Consider the following 23787-nt stretch of genomic DNA (forward strand, 5'->3'; position numbering starts at 1 on the left):
TCTTGCATTTATTATACCATGTATACTACAAAGATCTCTTTATGTCAGCAGATTTAGAGGTGACTGGATGTGTTTTTCTTACCTAACTCTATATATAGGTCCCTTGTTGAATAATTATCATCTTGATTCAGCTTAGAGTTACCGAGGTTGTTTCGAATGTTTTAGGAAGAATATCGAAAGGCATATGACTTAAAAGAACACAATGATTGTATATCCGGTCTATGTCTTGTTTGCATGAATATGCTGAAAGTGTATCATAAAAGATATTTCTTACAATACATAACAATGCAGGCTGTGCATTTTTATGTCCCCCACAACTATAGTGGGGGACATTTTGTTTTTGCCATGTCTGTTGGTTTGTTTGTTGGTTTGTTTGCCCCAACTTTAACATTTGCCATAACTTTTGCAATATTGAAGATAGCAACTTGATATTTGGCATGCATGTGTATCTCATGGAGCTGCACATTTTGAGTGGTGAAAGGTCAACGTCATCCTTCATGGTCAAAGGTCAAATATATGGGTCAAAATCACTCATTTAATGTCACTTTAGCAATATTGAAGCTAGCAACTTGATATTTGACATGCATGTGTATCTCATGGAGCTGCACATTTTGAGTGGTGAAAGGTAAAGGTCATCCTTCAAGGTCAAAGGTCATATATATGGGGACATAGTGGTACACAAACACATCGCTTGTTAAACATGTTATGTTTGAATAATTTAATTCTCACAGTTTGAGTTAATAAATCACAATGTTCACTCATCTTTTTTTTAAATCTGCTGAACTACCTTAATTGAAGTGCTGTTTTGATATCATAATAAAAACATTAAGGTAAAGTCTTTTGTTTTTTGTTGAAAGTGCAGATGTTTTTACACGTACATTTGTCCGAGTTCATATCTTGTGTGATGGCTGTTCTTTTTGAATGCTCATATTGATGTTATCTTGTTTGATGGCTGTTCATTATTTTGGAATTATCACATTGAAGGTATCTTGTAAGATTGCTGTTAATTTGGAATTTCCATATTGATGGTATTTTTATCCCCCGCCAAAGGCGGAGGTATATTGCATTGGTTTTGTCTGTCCGTCCGTCTGTCACAAAACTTTTTAGGGCTATATCTCAGAAACTGTATAAGAACATGAAACATCATAGGTGTATAGATATCAATGAGGAGAAGCACAAGAACAATACCCCTACACTTTCTTTAAAAAAGATTTAATGCCCTTTGTTTTTAGCTTGACTGTTTTTGGAGAAAACCCAAGGTATTGTCATAGCCAGCTTGTGGTGTCGTCCGCCGTTCGCCGGCGTCGTACTAAAACCTTTACATTGGCTCTAAAATCAAAGTGGTCCTTACCTACAACTTTGAAACTATAAATGTAGATGCACCTTGATGAGTTCTACACGCCACACCCATTTTTGGGTCACTAGGTCAAAGGTCAAGGTCACTGTGACCTCTAAAATAAAAACAAATTCTGACAAGCTTTCATTTATGCAAAACTGCACCTGGAGCCGAGCGTTGGCACCCTTTATGAGGTGCTCTTGTTATCGTATGATGTAACTTTTCAGGACTATATATTTATATATTTATACATGTGTGATGGCTGGAGTAAGAAAACATAATTGATTACCTGTTTTTTACTTCAAAGAAAGGTTATGAAAAACTACTATCCAGACTGTCAGTATGTCATTTATAAATAGAAAATTTCTGCCTACTAGTGGGCATTCTACAAAATCATGATGATTGATGTTAAAAAAATATAATCCATTAAACAGTTAAGAACGAAATATCCCTAAAATATTTTCTGTCCACCAAAATATTTTTTCAAATAAGCGTGATGACATATTTTCAAAATTGTTTAAATATATCAAACGGCCCTGAAAATTGAACCACTTTCTTCAGTTTTACAACAATTACAATATTTTTGCATAAAAAAAATACGGAATCAAACAAACAAAGGTACACAAACCAGTGTTGAATATTTTAATGATCTGATGAATATTCCAGCGTAAAAGTAAATATCATGTCAATGTTTTCACACGTCATTATTGCCTGAATAATATGCTTACCCATTGTCTATATTGCAGGTGGGGACAATGTGCATCTCAAGATTCTGGTGCCCAGCATTGCGGCAGGAGCCATTATTGGCAAGGGAGGGGAGACCATCGCCGCTGTACAGAAGGAGGCTGGGGCCAGGGTGAAAATGTCCAAGGCCAACGACTTCTACCCAGGTACTGACCATAGGGGATGTTTTAACCCTTTTCCACTGAGAAGCAAAGTGAAAATGGCTATTTGCAAACAGCTCAAAACCAGAACAGCCTGCAAGTAACTCTCAGTCTGTTCAGGTTTAATTCTGTTTGCTGCTCATCAGTATCTAAGGTTTGGAGATGAAGCCTTACAAACATGAATCTAGTAAGAAAGGTCTTAAATTAAATAAAACTTTCTAAGGGACTACAAATGCTTGAAAATACGTGAAATGAGTGAAATATCTTAGTGGTAAAGGGTTGAGTGCAAATCTGATTGTAGTTATACCCCCACAAACGAAGATTAGGGGGGTATATAGGAGTGAGCTTGTCTGTCGTTCGGTCTGTCGGTCTGTCTGTTGGTCCGTATTAAGTGTCCGCTCTCTAATTCAAGTTGTTTTCATGCGATCTTCACCAAACTTGATCAGATGTTGTATCTAGATAATGTCAAGGTCAAGTTCGAATATGGGTCATGCTGGGTCAAAAACTAGGTCACGGGGTCACTTAGTGCGTTTTAAACATTGAGCATGGTGTCCGCTCTCTAATTAAAGTAGTTTTCATCCGAGCTTCACCAAACTTGGTCAGAAGTTGTATCTAGATGATGTCAAGTCCAAGTTTGAAAATGGGTCATGGCAGGTCAAAAACTAGGTCACGGGGTCACTTAGTGCGTTTTAAACATTGAGCATGGTGTCCGCTCTCTAATTCAAGTAGTTTTCATCCGATCTTTACCAAACTTGGTCAGAAGTTGTATCTAGATGATGTCTAGATCAAGTTTGAATATGGGTTATGCCGGATTAAAAACTAGGTCATTGGGTCATTTAGTGGGTTTTAAACATTCAGCATGTTGTCTGCTCTCTAATTCAAGTAGTTTTCATCCAATATCTTTACCAATCTTGGTCAGAAGTTTTATGATCTCTACGCCAAGTTTGAATATGGGCCATGCTGAGCCAAAAACTAGGTCACGGGGTCACTTTGTGCGTTATTTAACATTCAGCATGATGTCAGCTCTCTAATTCAAGTAGTTTTCACCCGATCTTCACCATACTTGTTCAGAAGTTGTTTCTAGATGATGTGTAGGTCAAGTTCGAACATGGGCCATGCTGGGTCAAAAACTAGGTCATTGGGTCACTTAGTGCGTTTTATACATTGAGCATGTTGTCGGCTGTTTTTTGTGAAGACAACATGCAAAATATTCTGTGTCAATGCGGCATGTGGGGGTATTCGTCACGTCTGTGACAAAGCTCTAGTTGTGACATGTTGTCCTGCGACATTTTGTCCTCAAATCCATTTGACAGTTTTAGTATTTTTATACTAAAATAAAAAAAAAAAGGAAAATTATGTTCGGGTTAACACATGCTACCAGACATGAATTTTAATGATTTATGTTTCTAAAGAACTCTTTGTTGTACATTTCAATATGTAAGAACTGCTTAGGCTTATCTGGAACAGTCTTTTACGTGCATGCATTAAGCCCGGTTTTTCAAGAGCATATCTCTATTGTATTTTCTGTTTTTATAAAATCTCTTTTAACCTTGAACTCACTTGTGGGGAAAGTGTTGTCTTGCTGTTAACTAAACTTCTGGTCAAGATTTATTTTGCGCGTTTGCCAAGTGCATGACTAATTTACTCCCACATCTTGTGAAAACAACAGCACCATGTAAGCCAGTGGCTACTAATGACAACTTAAGGCTTTAAAAACGTCCACCCACTGTGAATGGGTTCAGATTAAACAAGAAATATCTTTAAAAATGATATACGGCGTTGATTGTGGTTGGAGTTTATGAAAGGTAAAGAGTTCAATGAATGAGATCAAGGATAGCGAATGTCTTTTTCTATGCAGTTATTAGCTGCATCACACGCAGTACGGGATGTTACGCGGAGTTTTTGCGGCTTATTTTACATTATTACATATTGCTGGTCATAAACCTATAGATACAAAACAGAAAACCAAAAGAATAATGGAAGTGAAATTAAAACATTAGTCAACCGGACACACGCAAAGTATCCGTACATATTTTAAATATTTATACGCGCGTTCTTCGAACAAACCTGTTTTAGTGGTTTGTCGGGCATTGCTATTTGATTCGAGTATTAACAGTATCGAGAATCATTGCGCTCATGCTTAATACATTAGTCAATATGGTGGAATAATTCTTTTTAAATTAATTGAAAATAATATTTATTATGGTATTGTTGAAAACACATTAAGAATCTTTTATTGACATACTTTAATTATATCGCTGGATATCTTCATTTAACATCTTTCTGGTCTAAAGAAAATTCCAGTTCACCTAGTTCACGCTATAGCGTCTTTATTATATAACGCAGCGATGACCTGTATATAAACTCTGACATTCACACACACTAACCGCGAATTGACGAAGGTGTAGAATCTACGCACAAATTGTATTGATGTGAAGAGTTGAGTGTAAAACTGTTCTATCTATCATGCCTTTTCATACGAGATAAAATTGTTTTATGATGAACACGCAGTAAAACAGTGTTAGAAAGACGCGGCCATGTTTCCAATGTTCTGATGGTATTCTCAAATCAGCCAATGGACTAAATGAAGTGTATTCATTCGTGGGTAGCCGCGGGCATTTTTATGAATGTTACCTAAAGGTCACCTAAGGTCAAAAGTGACGTTAACCAGCTACGCCGAAATATTAACATTTGTCCTTAAATTTATATGTGTCAGTTTAATATAGAAATACAAAAATAACCATTATTTTGGACAAAAATATGGGATAAACATATGTAACTGGGCATGTATAATAAAGATTTATAATTCCAAAGAATTTAAAATAAACAGTTTAATGTTAACTTTGTCTGTTGTAGGGTCATTTACAAATTTAATACTTTGTAATCTCACCATCTGCGAAAATCCATATGTTTGAAGTTTTCATTAGCTGTGAGCAATGGTTCACAGGTTAAACTGTCCATCATGCACATAATTTGGGCTGTAACTTCCGATATAAATAAATCATCAAGATGTGTGTAAGCTATTTTCCTTGACATTCATGGTAGGGTTGCAATCTTCATTTGCTACTGAATATGGATTTGGTGATGGATTTGAGGTCAATTAAACAGCCCAAGGTGTAATAAAAACTGTCTGCTTAGCAGGACTAAGATTTTTTGCGATTCCTGGTTGGGTTTGGTATCTATTGAGACAGGGTTATATGCATTTACATGTTTTTATGCCCCCGGATCGAAAGATCGGGGGTATATTGTTTTTTTGGCTTGTCTGTCCGTCATTCTGACATGCTGTCATCAAAACTTTTACCTTACATTAAAGTTTTGCAATAACTTTTGAAATGTTGAAGATAGCAACTTGATATTTGGCATGCATGTGTATCTCATGGAGCTGCACATTTTGAGTGGTAAATGGTCAAGGTCATCCTTTAAGGTCAAAGGTAAAAAAAACACAAAAAAAAACTTTAACCTTACATTAAAGTTTTGCAATAACTTTTGAAATATTGAAGATAGCAACATGATATTTGGCATGCATGTGTATCTCATGCAGCTGCACATTTTGAGTGGTGAAAGTTCAAGGTCAAGGTCATCCTTCAAGGTCAAAGGTAAAAAAAAGAAGTGGCGCTTTAGGGGGCATTGTGTTTCTGACAAACACATCTCTTGTTGAGGATGAGTCTGAATCAGCACCCATGCAATTAAGCTGCCTAGTTTGCGCAGGCTAATCAGGGATAATATTTTTTGCCTAAACCTATTTTTTTTTCTAAGAAGAAACTTTCTGTAAAAAAAAATACCATAAAAGCGGAAAATGTTTTCCCTGATTAGCCTGTGTGGACTGCACAGGCTAATCTGGTATCATAATTCAGACATATGCTTTAAACCCTGTTTTACCAGAACAAGACTCAGCTATGTAATGTCTAATGCACTAATGGTGTATATGCACCTGCATATGAATTATATATACTTCATAGTTATATATTAGGATATATTACTGAATATGCATTAAATATTTACCTGCATAATTGATTGCGTTAATGGTATTTACCTGGATGTGAGAGCACAAGTAATGCTTCCAACAAACAAAGACTCCAATGGAAACATTACATAGTATTAGTAAAGTCAGTCCCCCATTATGACATGGAAAGTTTGTCTGTCCTTGATCGAAGTTAAATCTGATAAATTGTCACAGAAAGCCTGTCTGTGATTGCATAATAATTTTGGCATTGACAGCATTATAGCCGCCTGAAAATGGTGTGTACAGTATTGATTGAATCCTATGCAATTGACAATTCTTGCCTCCCACACTGCCTGGCCTGTTGGTCACTATTCCAATAGTTGGATGTTGGCTGTAGACACACATCTAGATTGAGAATGTCGGATGCCATGTAAGGAATGCAACTTGTGGTATTGAGAATATTACACACACACAGTGGGTTACTTCTGAAATAGCCCTCTATGCCCACAATTTATTTGTCATTGTTTCGAAAAAAAATTGCACACCTGAACTTTGGGAATCATAAGTGTCCAATTACTTGGATGTAATTGTAATGATGTTTTGGGGGAATAACATTTATTTTTATAAGCAATCTATTCACTAGGTTACTAGAATATTTTCACAGATATTTATGTAAGAATAGAAGAAAAAAGGAAATGAAACCTGCTTGAATATGTACAAATGACACATATACGAAAAACAGAAAAAATATTTTGACACTTTCCCCATCAGAAGCAAAGTGAAAATGGCTTTTGCAACCAGCATAAAACCAGAACAGCCTGCGAGTTAGCAACAGCCTGCGAGTAACTCGCTGTCTGTTCAGGTTTTATGCTGTTTGCTGCTCATCAGTATCTAAGGGTTGGAAATGAAACCATGAAAACTTGAATCTTGTAAGAAAGGTCTCATAATTAAGTTTAACTTTCTAAGAGAGTTCAAATTCATCAAAATAGGTTTTTAAGTGGTAAAGGCTTAACCATGATAGAATATGTAGAAAGGACACATGCAAGAACATAATTATGCACTACACCCGACAGCTATCCACATGAGCTGCAAATGACAGGTTGACCTTGGATCAGCGAGATAAAATAGCAGCCTGGGACAGGTGATGATGGGCTGTCATAGCATGAACATGTAATTTATGATTAAGTGGGAGGCCATATTGGCGATAGTTGTGACACCTTCATGGCCTGATCTTTAATTTATATGATAATTAATATGATGCTTGAGGTGTTATTATGATGTATTGACTTGGCCTTGTCTTTCACAAATTGCTGTTGAAATATTGAAAGGTGTGCACTGTGTATCATAAAAAATGTATTGAACCCTCTTGGTCTTAAAAGTGTATAATCAATTTTATTTTGAAATAAATCTCTATTGCGCAGTCTGGCTCTAAGCCAATTAGTTAGGGGTTTGCCATGCATTTGTTAAGATCGGTATTTAGATGAGTGGTATCCAAAATAAGTGTCCAGTATAAAAAGTGTTTTGCAATCAAAACTGGTTTAGTTTAGTTGTGATGCAAGAGAATCCTTAAATTGCTACATGTGTTTATATATTGCAGTTATCTGATTGTTCATTACAACAAGCGGTTTGATTAAACTTTTTGTGACAGACAGAATAGTTTATTAACGTCTCAATTTTGTAGTGACAACCCAGCTACATAACTGTTGTGGGCACTGGTCCTAAATTATCCCCACCTCTACCCCCCCCCCCACGTCTGTCAGTCCGAATTTTGATCCTGCGATAACTTAAAAAGTTCTTAAGCTAGGTTAATGAAACTTTGTATATGGATATTGGCCCGTATGGTGAATATATATGGGCTGTCCTCTGTGAAAAGGGGGGGGGGGGGGGTTTAACGCATGTGTGTAAAGTGTCGTCCCAGATTAGCAGTCCGCACAGGCTAATCAGGGAAGACACTTTCCGCTTTTATGCTATTTTTAGTTAAAAGAAAGTGTCTTCTTAGCAAGTTTAGGCTAATCTGGGACAAAACTTGATGCACATGCATTAAATGCCCCTTCACAGAGCACAGCTCATATATAAGCTGCTACAGTTTTCATCCCATCATAACTAAAAAAACGACTAAACACAGTGAGACAATGAAATGCAAATGAAAGCAGCAAAAAATACCAAGAAATCAAACAAACCTACGAAATGGATGAAGCAGAAAATGAAACTTCTCAAGTTTTGCTGACACAAGTCAGATGATGGCTAGTAAATAATATAAGGTGCCCATAAGATCTCATTTCTATTGGGCTGACTGGTTTCTGAAAGATCATCCATTAAATCAAGGCTCCTCTGCAATATTCATGAGTAGACATGATTGCATTATTCAAGGATCCAATCAGTATTCACTTAGCTGCTATCTGACCAGGCAATAGTCCCAAGCCTTAGCATATCTTGTGCCAAGGTGTTGTGGTTAATGAAATTTGAAATGCATATCTTTTACTTTTGATGTATGACTGATTTTGTTTACTGAAAATTATATGCTAATCTTTTTACTATCACTTCATTTTTGTTAATAATTTTTTTTTGGTGAGTTTTCTTGAGTGGACATCTGAAGTGGGTAATAGGCCATTATTTGTTGAAGTATTTACTTGCTGAAATTGTCTTGCATTAATCTGGACACATAATTGTAGTGTAATTTTTTTACAGTAAAGTCTTGCACTGGCGATGTAGGTTTCAAATACTTTTGATCAATAGCCCTATATTCATCTAGTAAAACAAAGTTGTTTGTCAGTTATGCAGTTTACTTTGCATGTTATTTAAGATGGGGAAAAACACCTAAAATGAAAAATGACAGTTCATTTCCATTAACTTTAAACATCATTCTTCCTGAATTTGTAATTAATTTTATCTGTTCTGATACGAAAAGTAGAAGATTTAATGTTTCTTTGATTTAAAGGAGTATTGGCCAAAGAAAAATGTATTAAAAAAAGATTAATCCTCCCATAAAAATTCAAATTTAAAATTTAGTGATTGACACTGTTAAAACCATGATATGAATTGGTCTTCAGTAATACAATCTCTTTTAATTCATAAAGTGCCTGATTGATCAAATCATATTTTATATTCCAGGCACGACAGAGAGGGTCTGCCTCATAATGGGGGCTGCAGAAGCCGTCAGAAAAGTGCACAATTTCATTATGGAAAAAATACGGGAAAAACCCGACCCAAACCCCAAACCAGAGGTCTCGAAAAACAATTTCGAACGGCACAGACAGGTAACGGTCATCAATGTAAGTCATCTTTTCATCCATTATCATCATCACCTGCTAAGCTTCTGCAACGCCAATGCTCAGAGAGGAACATCCTGTTTTTGTGCTATTTTGAGTTTCTCGCACAATATTTCGTTTGACTGCATTAAGTAGCTTTATACTTGGATAAATTTTATTGTCTATTTGAATGTTAATTATCAGTGTTATTTTTTTATGGATAATGCTAGACCGTGGACTTAAATAACAAAAATGTAAACAAGTGATTGGGTAGTTTCACCGAAATTGTTGGTAAGAAAGTTTTACTAATGTGTAGTTGTTTAATATACAAATAGACAGTAGACTTCGGAATTGAAAGTCGTCCATATTAAGATGTATATAAGCAGACTGTAAAAAGACTTTGGTATATTTGCAGGATTGCCATCAGCATTCATATTTCATTTCATCTGATCAGTTTTCATCTTGGCATGTATCTATCATTTCGATCAATTGTTTTGTGCTTGCACCCTGAGAATAACAATAATAATAAAAAAAACAACAACAGCATTTAATTGTTTGTTTTCCACAATACATGAAATAATTATAGTTTATTGACCAATATATATGATTGCATAAAAAAGAAAGATTCAAATTGCTGAATGAAACATTTTGTAATCTAAATCCAAGTTGTACATATTATTAGCTCGGCTGTTTTCGGAGAAACCCGGAGGTATTGTCATAGCCAGCTCGTCGTGTTGTCCGACGTCCGTATCGTGCTAAAACCTTGACATTTCGCTCTAAAATCAAAGTGCTTCCATCTTATAACTTTGAAACTTCAAATGTAGATGCACCTTGATGATTTCTACATGCCACCCCCGATTTTTGGTAACTAGGTCAAAGTTCAAGGTCACTGTGACCTCTAAAAAAAAACAAAAAACATTCTGACAAGCTTTCATTCAAAACTGCAGCCAAGCGTTGGCACCAGTGTTATGCGGTGCTCTTGTCTTGTTTATTTATTATGCTACTCATTTTATGCAATTAAATGTCCAAACCTGAGAAATGTTTGCAGAAATTTAGTAGGTGATTCATGTAGACTAGAAAATGTAACCAGACAACATAACATATATGTTCTGGACAATACATGTAACTTTGTACTTTTTCATTTTTAAATTAGCTCTATTAATACTTAAGAGTTTACATTTGATGAGGGACTTTGACTTCAGACTAAAAAATAATTAATTTAACTTGTAAAATTCACCGCCTCATCTAGACTTTTTATGGACCCAATGTGATTTTCTTCTTAGCGTTTTCATTTATGACCACTTGTAGTTTAACCCTTTTCCACTTAGAAACGTATTTTGACGCATAAGTCCCTTAGAAAGTTAAATTAAATTACATTTCTTACTAAATTCAAGTTTAAAGGCTTCATTTCGAACCCTTAGATACTGACAAGCAGCAAACAGCCTGCGAGTAACTCCCAGTCTGTTCAGGTTTTATGATGTTTGCCATTTTTACATTGCCTCTGAGAGGGAAATGGTTAATTGAATAAGAATGTTCCAGTTTTTTAAGTGTCATTATACGCCCGTCTATGACGGGACGTATTATGGTATACCCCGCGTCCGTCTGTCCGTCCGTCTGTCCGTCCGTCTGTCCGTCCGTCTGTCCGTCCGTCTGTCCGTCCGTCCGTCCGTCCGTCCGTCTGTTAATGTCGTACGCTACGTCAAATATCCTTTGACAGATTTTCTTCAAATTTTAACACAATCTTAATATTGATAAACCCTGATCCCCTTTCGTTTTTGACGGAATTCTGAATTGTCGTTCCAGAGTTATGGGACTTTGTTCGTCAAAATTTCGTGATTTCATTGAATGTCCTACTGTAGCTCAAATATCCTTCGATGGATTTTTTTCAAATTTCAACACAATCTTAATATTGATAAACCCTGATCCCCTTTCGTTTTTGACGGAATTCTGAATTGTCGTTCCAGAGTTATGGGACTTTGTTCGTCAAAATTTCGTGATTTCATTGAATGTCCTACCGTAGCTCAAATATCCTTCGATGGATTTTTTTCAAATTTTAACACAATCTTAATATTCATAAACCCTGATCCCCTTTCATTTTTGACGGAATTCTGAATTGTCGTTCCAGAGTTATGCGACTTTGTTCGTCAAAATTTCGTGATTTCATTAAATAAACTGAAGTAAAAAAATGATTCAAAGGGTTATTTATTACCTTACTACTTCATTGGCGAACGACGGGCGTATCATGCGCTCATGGCGCAGCAGTTTATTTTGTTCTGTGATTGTTGTTTCAAACTTGATGGACTGTGATTGGTACAAGTTAACTGATTCTTATCCCATGCACAATGTGGTGCAAGTCCACAGACTGTTAACACATGCACATTAATTACCAGGGAGCCTTACCAGTAAACCAGCCAGTCTGGATTATTTTGGTCAATAGATTATGATTAACAGATGCTGCACCTGTGTATTGTATACTGATTGTGATAGGCCCATAGCAGGCCCATATAATGCGGAAGGCACAAATAGGTGTTTTTTTCTGTGCATATGTTTTAACCATTTACCACTTAGATGCGTATTTGTACGCATTTGTAGTCCATAAGAAAGTTCAATTTAATTAAAGACCTTTTTCTTACTAGATTCAAGGCTTCATTTCCAATCCTTAGTTATTGATAAGAAGCAAGCAGCTGAACCTGAACAGACTGTGAGTTACTCGCAGGCTGTTTTGGTTTTATGCTGGTTGCAAAAGCCTTATTCAATTTGCTTCTTATGGGGGAAAGGGTTAAACCCTGTGTAAGGTTTATTTTGAAGTTGTTTTGTCACATGACCTTTCTTCAAGGTCATTCAAGGCCAAGACTAACGAAGTAGACAAACATAATACCTGGCTTGCTTACTTCTGCACGAACACTCCTTGATCGCATTATAAAACCTTCACTTACACATATAACGTTAGCCATTATTCATCGTGTGGTGACATTAAGATTCTTCCCTAATTAATTGGAAGGGGAGGCTATTACAATTAATTCCACCACCTACATAATCATTTTAAGTGTCATTGTCATCACTGATGTCAACATCATCATAGTCATCATTAGCATAATCATCATCATTGTCACAATTGATTTTGTCATTTTCATCACCATTGTATCATCACCATCATCAACATTATGGAATGAAACAAACACCATACAATTTTCTACAAGTAAGGTAATGTTAATAAATATTCTTGCACAATATGCAATTAACATAATTATAAAATGAATCAAGATATTTCAAGGAGAGACAACTCAAGCATAATTGTGAGTACACCCATACTGCTAAGTCTTGGGATTGGTCCATTAAGAAGACAAGGAATTCCAAATCTTCTTGTGCTGTCTAGCATATTACGCAGTTAATGGCAAGATTGCATTCCAGCTCTGTTCAACAGTTCTTAGATGTAAACATGTGACTAATAAGAAATAAGCTTGTTTGATTGTTTTTGTTACTTTCTGTTTAGATATGGCAATGATTGAACAATCTTGCTTATTTACATTCTGTGCATTATTCTTTTATGCTGCATAAAATGGCATGAAAAGGTGATGTTCTAAAAATGTGATTAATTAAGAGAAGGTGGATTAAACTTCAATTTAAAGTCAAGTGACAATATAGAATATTAAGCTGTCTTTCTGTTGATCCCTCAACAATTTTATAAAACTTTCCTTGTGCATATGAACAATTGTTTGATTTACTTCACTACCCCCAAGAAAACAAAACAAAAACAACAACATAAAAAAAATTAAATGGCATCAGTCTCGTAGAATATTGTAAAATCGGTACTGTTGTTAATAAAACTCGTTGAAATATATACTACTAGCAATGACCTTTTAGTTTCTAATTAACTACCCTGTAACTGGTCCACTTTCAAACATAAAGGATCTTGTGGTTGTTTGCAGGTGAAGATCCTGGTCCCTAACAGCACTGCAGGCATGATCATTGGTAAGGGAGGAAACTACATCAAACAGATCAAAGAAGAAAGCGGCGCCTACGTTCAGATTTCACAGAAGTCCAAGGAGACAAACTTACCAGAGAGATGCATCACAGTGGCAGGTGGGCATTTGTTTATTTTATATCTGTCATTATGAGAAAGGTAAAGTCGTGTTTGGTGAGGCAATTTTAGTAACCAAACTATAGAGAACCAGTGTCCTTTTCAGAGGATCAATGTTATACCCAGGAAGGTATCAAACCAATAATCTCACCATCACAATGGCCACACAATCATTCAATCTCATTTAATCCTTTACCTTTTAGATATGTATTTTGATGCATGTGTGGTGCCGTAGAAAGTTACATTTAATTTAATACCTTTTTTACTAAATTCAAGTTTCAAACGTTTTATTTCCAACATTAAGTTACTGATGAGCAGCAAACGGCTGAAACATGAACAGACTGTGAGTTACTCGCAGGCTGTTCTGGTTTTATGCTGTTTGCACATAGCCCTTTTCACGTCGCTTCTAAGTGGGAAGGGGTTAAGAGTCACAAAACAGAAGAGAACCAGTACTTAGAGTCCTTTGCAGGGGATCAATGTTATTATACCCAGGAAGGCATCAAACCAATAATCTCACCATCACAATGGCCACATCATGTCATTTATATTACCATGCTCATTATACTGTGACTGGAGGGTGTCAGAAAGGGATAGACAGAGTGGGATAAGTTTGTCAGTGATTATGTCACTAAAAGATCTGGCCCTTATTCACCCAAGTTTTTAAGGCTTCATCTTCAAACCTTAGATACTGATGATCAGCAAACAGCATAAAACCTGAACAAACTGCGAGTAACTCCATTACATGATGTTAAGCTGCATTGATTGTTGAGTTCCAGGATTGTTTTGAAACTTGACGTAGTTTACTTGAAAAAGAAACTTTTATTGTTTATTGCATTGCTAACTTTGCATTGGGAGATATTTATAAATGTCTGAATGTCCAACTTCCTGACACTTAGGATGTTTAATCACTTTGTCTTGTGCTTAGATTTATACACATATACTTGTATGTGACAAATGAACACCTCAGCGACAACACCATTTAACAGCATGTTATGTTAATGTATTGTACCTTTCCTCTCATATGTCCTGTTTTCCATCATGTGAGATATTGTCATTGATCTTGTGATTGTAGAAAAATGTACTTTTCAATCTGTGGGAAGTGTTCTAGATACATATTATTAAGTAACATCGTGGGCTGAATAATTTTTTATGTTAAATGAAGTGGTTACCCTGGGACAAAAAAATTATCTGTTATAATTCATACTAATTTTTTTTTCCAGATTTGTTTTTAAGATCTATTTTCCATAATTCGTTTACAAAACTCCCTGGCTAAGAAAACACATTAAAAATACCAGAAATGGTGCAATACCAGTTAGTTAAACTTCCCTACTGTTTTAAAGTTTGCGATTTTCAACATTTAAAAATTTATTTCCCCTTTGCCAGTTTTCAAAAAAATAGCCAGCTAAACCTTGCTCAATTAGCATGGCTTATAAATCATGTCTCCTGCGTCTTATTATTATGGCTTATTATGTGTCAATAATTCGTTTCTAAGAAATACCTGAGAAGTTTTGTAGAAATATAATAAAATCGGGCATGTTTTTTTGTAACAGAAAAAAGCTGTTAATGAGTATGCCTCGACCTACCAATCATGATCCAATATCTGCTGTTTATTTACAGGTGACCTAGAAAACAACAAGAAGGCGGTTGATCTGATCCTACAGAAAATTGTGGAGGACCCACAGAGCGGCAGTTGTCCCAATATCAGCTATGCAGACTACACAGGGCCCGTGGCCAGTGCTAACCCCACGGGGTCCCCGTTTGCAAACTCGAACTTCATGCAAACTCAAACGCAGGAGCTCTCTGGAGTGAACAGTAACAGTATTACTGGTGCTGCCTTCGGTTTTGGAATAAATCCAAACACGTTTGGTGGGGGAGCAAACGTTGGAGTTAGTTTAGCTAATTTGAATTTAGGCAATTTATTTGGCGGCGGTCAAATGTCGGTGGAGAACCTTAGAATGGCCCTGAGGGGCAGTGGTTACTCTGAACACGCTGCGGAGGAGATTAGTAGCGCCATGGTCACGCTGGCTAGCTACGGCATCCTGGGACAGCAGCCCAGCGTACAGCAGGCGCAGGCTCAGATGAGCCACCAGGGCATGATGACCTCCCAGCAGGGGACGCCCACGCAGAACCCCCAGCAAGGCTACATGATGACCCCTCCAAGCTCCTCGGGTAACGTGTTCGGTCCCGTGGGCTCCGGGTCATCAGGGCTCGGAAGTTCGGGCTCCACTGCTGCCAACTCTAGTCTATTCGGCAGTTCCTCGCCCAGTGTCCAGCAGGAAAGGTATGGCGGCAGCCCCATGTTGAACGAGAGCTACACAGGCCCACAGGGGTATCACGGGGCCCAGGGGTTTGCTGCAGCCCAGGTAGGGGCTGAACGGTCACCTACCATTAATATCAACCAAAACTCATTTGGTCTGGGCACTGGCATGTACAGTCCGACGGAAGATAAGTCGGCGACGGCGAAACAAGATTTAGAGGTTCCAGAAAGTATAGTTGGAGCGATACTTGGTCCTGGTGGAAAGGGGATTGTAGAATTACAGCAGTTCACCCAAACCAACATACAGATCTCGAAGAAGGGCGTGTACATGCCTGGCACGCGTAACCGAATTGTTACAATTACAGGAAACCCCACCAACATAACTCGCGCTCAGTATCTTATACAACAGCGTATTCAACAAGAAGAATTAAAACGGGCTCGTCAGGCACAGCTTTCTGGTCGCTAACACTGGCTTTGTGTTAGGCTATAATAACTTTTTTACACTAACTATCTTAACAGACATTTTAATGCAAATATTTCATTCATCTTGTTTTACGTCTACTCTCTATAACTGTGTTACATTCACCGCATGAAGATTTCATCTGTCACTGCATGAAGAAATCATCTGTTTTCGTTGGGCGAAGTAAAAACAAAAGTAAAAGCCATTGACTTGGGACATGTCAAAAACTGTTCACATCAGTAAGTTACTTCTTTGCTGCTTTTATAACCATCTTCTATTCGACTTGTCACCTGCATGCTTAGAGACTGTATCGAAAATAATCAGTTTTTATATGGAACAGCATCTAATCTATGTATAATGTGTATATATAGCCACGTAAACAGCCGATCTCCCCTAGAAACTCGGATACAAAGTACGTCATCCATCACAGAGCATCCTTCATTGTTCCAGGAAGGTCCATTCACACATGGAATGTTCCTGTTTTAAGTTTTAGAGAATATTTAAATAGGCATGGTCTTAACTATCGGTGTAAATAGTCGTGGCATACAGACTTTGTCCATTCATTGTTGCTAGATGAGATGTTATTTTAGCTGTTTTATTAGTGAAGAATGTAGCATTTTACCTGCATAAGTAAGCACCCGGGTTTAAAGTGAATGTTTTATTTATTATTGTTGTGGATACAGTTTTTGTTGTTTTCTTTCTCCACTTTAAAAAAGTTTATTTAAAAAATTGTTTTGTTTCTTTAGGGGACACTGATGCATTGTCTGCTTTATTATTCTAATTATTAATATGTAGTTAGAGGTGTTTTTGTTCTTGGTAGCAAGCATCATTCTTAATATAGATATTGTATTATATATATATTTGATATATATATCTGATTGGGAAATTAATATATCTTTGTTAACATGTATTGTTTAGTCATATTGTTGATTCTTATTTAAAGACTTTGTTACTAAGATATGTTATTGTGTGTATATTCACAAGTATTTTGTGTGTGCGTGTAGTATCAATTATTATTATATATTGCTGCCCACACTAGCAGTTTGGTTTCATTTGTAATAGTTATTATTTGATATATTGGATTTTTCATATAGATTTAATTCGGAGATAATGAATTTTATAAAGTGTACGCATGTATAATGCTATTATTTATATCAGAAGTAACACTGTTTTAGTGTGCTGTTTAAATTTGATTAATTATTTATATAGTCTTGTTAACTGAATTTGTTTACATAACATACAATAATTTTTGTTAATAAAAATTGACATGAAAATTTCTGTTTCTTTCATGGTGATAATGAGTCATGAAAATCTTTGCCAATTATTGATATGATGAATAACATCACTATCAATTACGTAACAACGTAGAAGAAATGTATACTAAAATACAAAAAAATTAGGTGTCTTGAAGTCAAGATAGTTAATCCGGAGTTAATATTCTGAGGATGGCCTCGTGTGGTTTGTCACTATAATCTTGACACGGGTAGCATGTGTATTTTAGTTTTCGTTGTCTGCATTTTCTTACTCACAGATTAAATTTTACCCCGAGTTGATATTCGGGAAAGATTCTTCTATATACATATTCAGTTTAGTTATTTTATGTTTTCCCTTTTTTATTTTGCGTGTTTTACAAACAAAAAGCATGCTTTCATTGTATTTAGACTTGTGCGTCACTAGTGTGACCTTCCCTTTGAAAAAATCGTGATAGATTATTAAATTTCTGGGAAGTTGTAGCCTTCTTTTGTTTTCCACTTTGTTGTACTAGATCATGTTACGGGCACAAACTGTGTGCAGGTGGTGGTAAAGAATTTCAAGCAGGCATCGTGACGTCCCAAAATGTGTTATCCCCTTACCACTTAGTGATGTGTTTTGACGCATTTGTAGTCCCATAGAAAGTCAAATTTAATTCAAGACCTTTACCACTTAATTCAAGTTTTAAGGCTTCATTTCCAACCCTTAGATACTGATGAGCAGCAAACAGCATAAAATCTGGACTGCGGGTTACTCACAGGCTGTTCTGGTTTTATGCTGTTTGTTCATAGCCATTTTCACTTTGCTTCTGAGTGGGAAAGGGTAACACAGCGGTTTCATCTTTGATATTTGATAACAAAGAATGCTGAAACTATTCTGTGGAAGCCATTAAAAAACATGATTCCTTGGAAATAGATTCTGGTCTGATAGTAATTAATTTAAGAAAAAACTTAACTTTAAGCTCGTGTTTGTTTTGTTTTTTTACCATCACCAGTACATAGCGGCCTCGGAAGGTATTATATCTTTAAAAAAAAGAAATCATTTATCAGCCCTCGTGTATTGAAGTGGATCATTCTGTTTTCATTGTAATTGTTGTTCATTATTCAGTTATAAGCCAGTAAGAAGGAGGTAGCCTGACACGGCATAAAACCACAAGACAGCATGGGTACTAAAATCTGTAAGAAAACATCTCTAAAATCGTTTTGGTGAGTTTAGTATGTCTTTGAATGAATTTATGATGCGTTATTGTTGAAATGATATTGCAAACACTGAAAAGGTTTTGTATTATTATTTTTTTTAACAACAATATGTTCAAATTTACCTGGCTTGATCAAAATGTTTAAATAGTCCTGAGCAAATTACTTTAAGTTAATAATACTTGCATTAGCGTGTGCAGAACTGAGGATTAAACTTCTTTTGGAAGTTTTGGTTTGTTGTTTTGGGATGAGGTTTGCAACCCGTCATGTAACTTGTGGTGTTGTGCAGTGAAAGAGCTACTGGCAGTCAAACATCAGTCCTTTCTAACCAGCTACTAGGTCTTTCACACATGAACTGGGTTTGAAAGGGCCTTAAGGTGAGAGGGGGTCCTGGTAGAATCAGGGAGCAAGTGTTTTAGTTCCCCATTTTAAGGTCCGGTCTTGTTGCGATGTTTTTTGTTTTCGGGGTGGGGTACCTTCCATTTTGGCCAATTCTCGGCCGACATTAGAAAATGCCACATTGAGTGCTGTGTATGGCTACCAGCTTTCCAATCAACAGAGTGTACTGTGATATGTAACAAATATAATCAACATAGCTTTCATTTATCATAACTGTATTTATCGTGTACATAAATTGATGTGGCAGTTTTTACTGTGGTTTAATGTCTGTTTTAACGCACAGTTTTAATTTTTCTTGTATTAAGAGACTTTTAAACCGTCATTCAGATTATCATGTTTGTAAATAAAAGTCATAAACATCATACTAATCATTCTTTGAATGTAATGGTTACTTAAAAAGTTGCTGCAAAAAATTGTTTCGTTTTAATTTCCAACTTGTGCCATTAACAATAATTATTATAAGTACTATTTTAATCACTCAGTTACTTTTCATGGAAGTATTTTATCAACCACCGACTTGACAGCTCATTTTGATTTTATAGTTTTAAAAATGTCTTTTAAAAACAGAGCATCTTTAAACTAGCAATTCTATGCAATTTATAATCATAAGCCTTAAATAGAAACTAAAGTTTTTGTTACAAGAAGGTATCCCACCCCATTCTGATAGATTTGTGGCATTGAGAATATGTGATAAATTTGTATAAATGGGTACATGAATGATGTCATTACTTCTACAGGGACTATAGTTGTTGTTTTGTTATGAAGAATTGTGATTTATACAAGGCCAGAGTGTTTTTTTATGTTTCATCCAGAGTTTAGCTAATATATAAAAATTTAATTGTTTAATATTAGTTTAAGATAACTGTACAGTTATTTGTGAAGTATGTTGAAATGTTAAAATACTTTGTTGGTAGTCATTTACTTGACTGACATTTTGTTGAGCTTTTTGTTTTGTTCTCAACTGTAAAATAGACTACATACATCGTTTCTTTCATTATTTCCATTAAAACTAGTCTGCTAAAGAATTAAAAATTCCATGTTTCATTTCAAAACATATTGCTTAATTGATCAGCACAAACGTTAAATAGTATTACTAAAATTTCATTTGAGTGCTTGATAAACTAACTGTGAATGATGTTTAGTACATTCTACAGTCATTTTTAAAAATAGGCATCTGACATCTTACCATTGAAGGGGCTTTTTTTATCTGGGAACATGTCATTTGCCCTGATGTTATTGTTTTACCTCAGAACGTTGTCCATGTTTTTTGTAGGTTTCACAATATGTTCACCTGTTAAGTTCCAGTCAATTTTAGCAAAGAGGTAATGTGAACATGATAATGTTCGATAGACTTATGGTTTAGTTTTTCACCAAGGCTTCATGAGTTTAATGAAGTGCAAAATATCATTTGTGAAGATAGATTTACCTGTGCCAAACTGTAAAAAAATATTTAGGCATTATTTGCAAAACTTCAATGTAAACCAAACCTGAATTTATAAGCACGCTTGTAATTTTGACTGTTTTGATCAACAGATAACTTTCCCTAATCGTATAACATTTTGTTCTGTTGTTTGTCATTTATTTACAGGTCAATATTGGTTCCTGGCATGGTTTGGCATAGTTAAATTTGTCTGGATTCCCTAGAGCTGTAATGATGATCATTTATGTACAAATCCCTCAGATCTGTCGGTCTTGCTTACCCATTCTTCAAAGAGCCTCCCACGCTGTGTTGAAACTCTGGCCATTTGATGGAACTCGGGTCATCAAATGGCAACTTAAAGGTTGAGCTTTGTTGATAATCAAGCTGAAACGCTTTCTACTGTTGAAAAAAAACACACAAGAAAAACCCTCAAGATATTGGAAAATAATCTTTAGCTTTTTTCCTGAGAATGCAATTTTATTCGGGGTCAGATTCCTTGTTTGATAATGGGTAAGCGAGATGTCACTTATTCTCATGTTTGTGTGTGCTAGGGTGGCTGGTTGTAGTGGACTTGTGTACATGGTATTTGCATTTTTATCTCCATGACGGAATGCGCTTCTATTTATAGATCTGAGGATCATCCATGCATTTTGTTGTTGTTGTTGTTTTTCTAAGCCACTCCAAACAGTGTATTGTTTAAGTAACACTTGTCTATGTGAGTGATGTGTTAATATTACAGAATATAGGTTTCATCCTGAAGAACCTTAGCTTGGGGTTTCTGACGGGACAGTGTAATGATGAACAAAATGATAACGCTGTTGTACTGTTAAATTTGTTGTTGGTCTCGGACCTCTGGTAGCTCCTATAAATGTTTGTTGTATAGAAAGCAAATCAGTTGCTTTACGCATACACAATTTTCGACAGTTTTTTGTGTGACTGCTGGCAGGACTGTGGAAGAAATACAGAGAACTGTGTAGCAGCTGACATCAGTGTGGCAAGGTCATTATTGAGTCACCAAGGTCCCCCACTTTCAGGGCAGGCTATTATTGTACCCTGCTTGTATAACAAATGTGATCACGGAAGGGCATCATATACCTAGTTTCTTTCTGCTACAAGTTACTTCAGAATTTCATACTCAGTGTGTTAGGAGCTTTATATCTTGATTATCAATTTTTTTAGGAATTCTTTAAATTACTGTTTATTTCAGTATTATAATAATGAACAATTATGGTACTTTTTAATTCTGACTAGAATAGTCATAGCTGTTGGGTACATGCAAAAATAATTGTATTGGTTATAATGCAAACAAAATATTTTCAAAAATGTCAAAATAATCAGTAAAAAAGTTTTGCACTAGTCCCATCTATGAGTAAAAAATTATTAACCGGTATCCGAGATCCTTAGCAGCCAGTCTAGTTTTTACATTATCACCTCTAAACGCCAGTCATTCGGGGGTAGCTTGTGGCATTTTTCATCGCTGTTAGTACCAGTTGGTGTGTGCCAAATAACATTCCTCATCCAATACACAGTTAGAGTTTACTTAGAAATCATGGGAGTTTCACATTTGTTATTATCTATTTATTTATTTATTTATAAGACTGTGATAATTCTTCAATTATTATTATTTTCCTTTTTTGCATAAAGTTAAATATCATCTATAACAAATCACACTCTGTGACCCTTGATATTCCTTCATGTTGTTACAGATGTCATTCAATGTAGTTAGGAAGTTTTTTTTACACATTTTTTCGTCATAAAGATATTCCTCCCTTATAAAGAGAACCGCGCTCCTTCACAAAACAAGTTACGAAGTCTTTCAGAAATGTGCTATGTTTGTAAAGTATGGTCTTCACATTTGTTGATACATCTCTGTATAATGGCTGGCCATTTTGGAAGGGAGACAACTGACTGCCATCTGAGAGCTTTACTGCAAGAGTTGTCTTACTTTAATGTGTACAATTCCTGTTATCATAGTCACCTATATTTATTGCCTTCCATTACATGGTATTATCAACATCATCAGATATGACTTGTGAAGTCCCTTTCAAAGATAGAAGACCCCACAAAAGCCTCAGATGGGCAAACTTTCGTAGCTTAAACCATTGCCCCTTCTAGAACGGTCGGTCATAGTTTCCACTCTGGAAAGTGGAAATAAATCTGTCATCCTGTTAATTCATCCATTTCGATTATGTATTTTCCTGTTGCTATAGCAGCAGATAATACTTTTGTTTTTTTGTCATGGAAAATGGTTGTGCAGATATTACTGCAAATACCTGACTAGCTCATGCAAGATGATTAAGGGAAATAAAACTTGGGCTGAATATAGACTTTTTTGTTTATTATTTAATTGTGCAGTTATATTTTTGCTTGCTAGAGAATTTCAAAAGTTTCATAATCATATGGAGCATTACACCCTCAACAAACATCAGCCATATAATTGTCAAATTACTGTATTCGTACATTCTTTCGATAAAACCCTCGACAGACAAGTAGAAATCTTATTTATATATTATAATCAATAACTGATATAGAATATGTAAATATTAATATCATTGAAATACTTAAGTTAAATTCCAAATCATATTAATGCCCTGACTTTTAGAGTCGCGTTCTGAGAAAACTGGGCATAATGCATGTGCCTAAAGTGTCGTCCCAGATTAGCGTGTGCAGTCCGGACAGACTAATCAGGGACGACACTTAACGTTTTTATGACATTTTTCGTTTCAATGAAGTCTCTTATAAGCAAAAATCCAACTAAGGCGGAAAGTGTCGTCCCTGATTAGCCTATGCGGACTGCACAGGTTAATCTGGGACGACACTTTACGCACATGCATTATGCCCAGTTTTCCCAGAACATGACTCATGATATCGGGAGTTTTTTTTGCATATTTTCTCCGAATGAAAAAAAAAATCGGGACCCTGTTTCTTCTATAAAGCTTTTGATATGTTTCACAGTAAACAACAATACTGCTAAATAAAATGTCCTTGTAAGCAAGAATGTACCAAATTATCCTCATTAAAGCAAAACAATCGCCGTAATTATAATAAAGCCCTATTATGGTTAATAAGATCCTTGCTTCTTGGAATGTTTGGAACTTCGACACAGAAACATTACCTTTTCTAACTGTGAAACGTTTTTAACACATTTGTAGTCCCTTCGAAAAAAAATTTGATTAAAGACCTTTCTTAATAAAAGTTTTAAGGGCTTTATTTACCAACCCTTAGATACTGACAATCAGCAAACAGCATACAACCTGAACAGACTGAGTTACTCGAAGGCTGTTCTGGTTTAATGCTGTTTGCACATAGCCA

At 35.8% G+C, this 23787-nt stretch overlaps 1 protein-coding gene and 1 long non-coding RNA gene across 20 annotated transcripts in view; one reads left to right on the forward strand and one right to left on the reverse strand.

Annotated features, from left to right (window-relative positions):
• LOC127874743 (RNA-binding protein Pasilla-like) overlaps positions 1-22798 on the forward strand; it is a 51780-nt gene extending 28982 nt beyond the window's left edge. For 17 of the 19 annotated variants that reach the window (XM_052419311.1, XM_052419319.1, XM_052419305.1 and 14 more), the window contains 4 exons: positions 2083-2226; positions 9275-9435; positions 13341-13494; positions 15110-22798. In XM_052419311.1, coding sequence (XP_052275271.1) covers positions 2083-2226; positions 9275-9435; positions 13341-13494; positions 15110-16215 — 1565 coding nt within the window. In that variant the 3' untranslated portion in view covers positions 16216-22798. The remainder of the gene's footprint in view (positions 1-2082; positions 2227-9274; positions 9436-13340; positions 13495-15109) is intronic. The other 2 variants (XM_052419307.1, XM_052419325.1) reach the window with 1 other exon arrangement.
• LOC127874761 (uncharacterized) overlaps positions 1-23787 on the reverse strand; it is a 178690-nt gene that overhangs the window by 47518 nt on the left and 107385 nt on the right. The window lies entirely within an intron of this gene.

The sequence above is a fragment of the Dreissena polymorpha genome, chromosome 3, assembly GCF_020536995.1.
Source record: "Dreissena polymorpha isolate Duluth1 chromosome 3, UMN_Dpol_1.0, whole genome shotgun sequence".
In the NCBI taxonomy this organism is placed as follows: Eukaryota; Metazoa; Mollusca; class Bivalvia; order Myida; family Dreissenidae; genus Dreissena; species Dreissena polymorpha.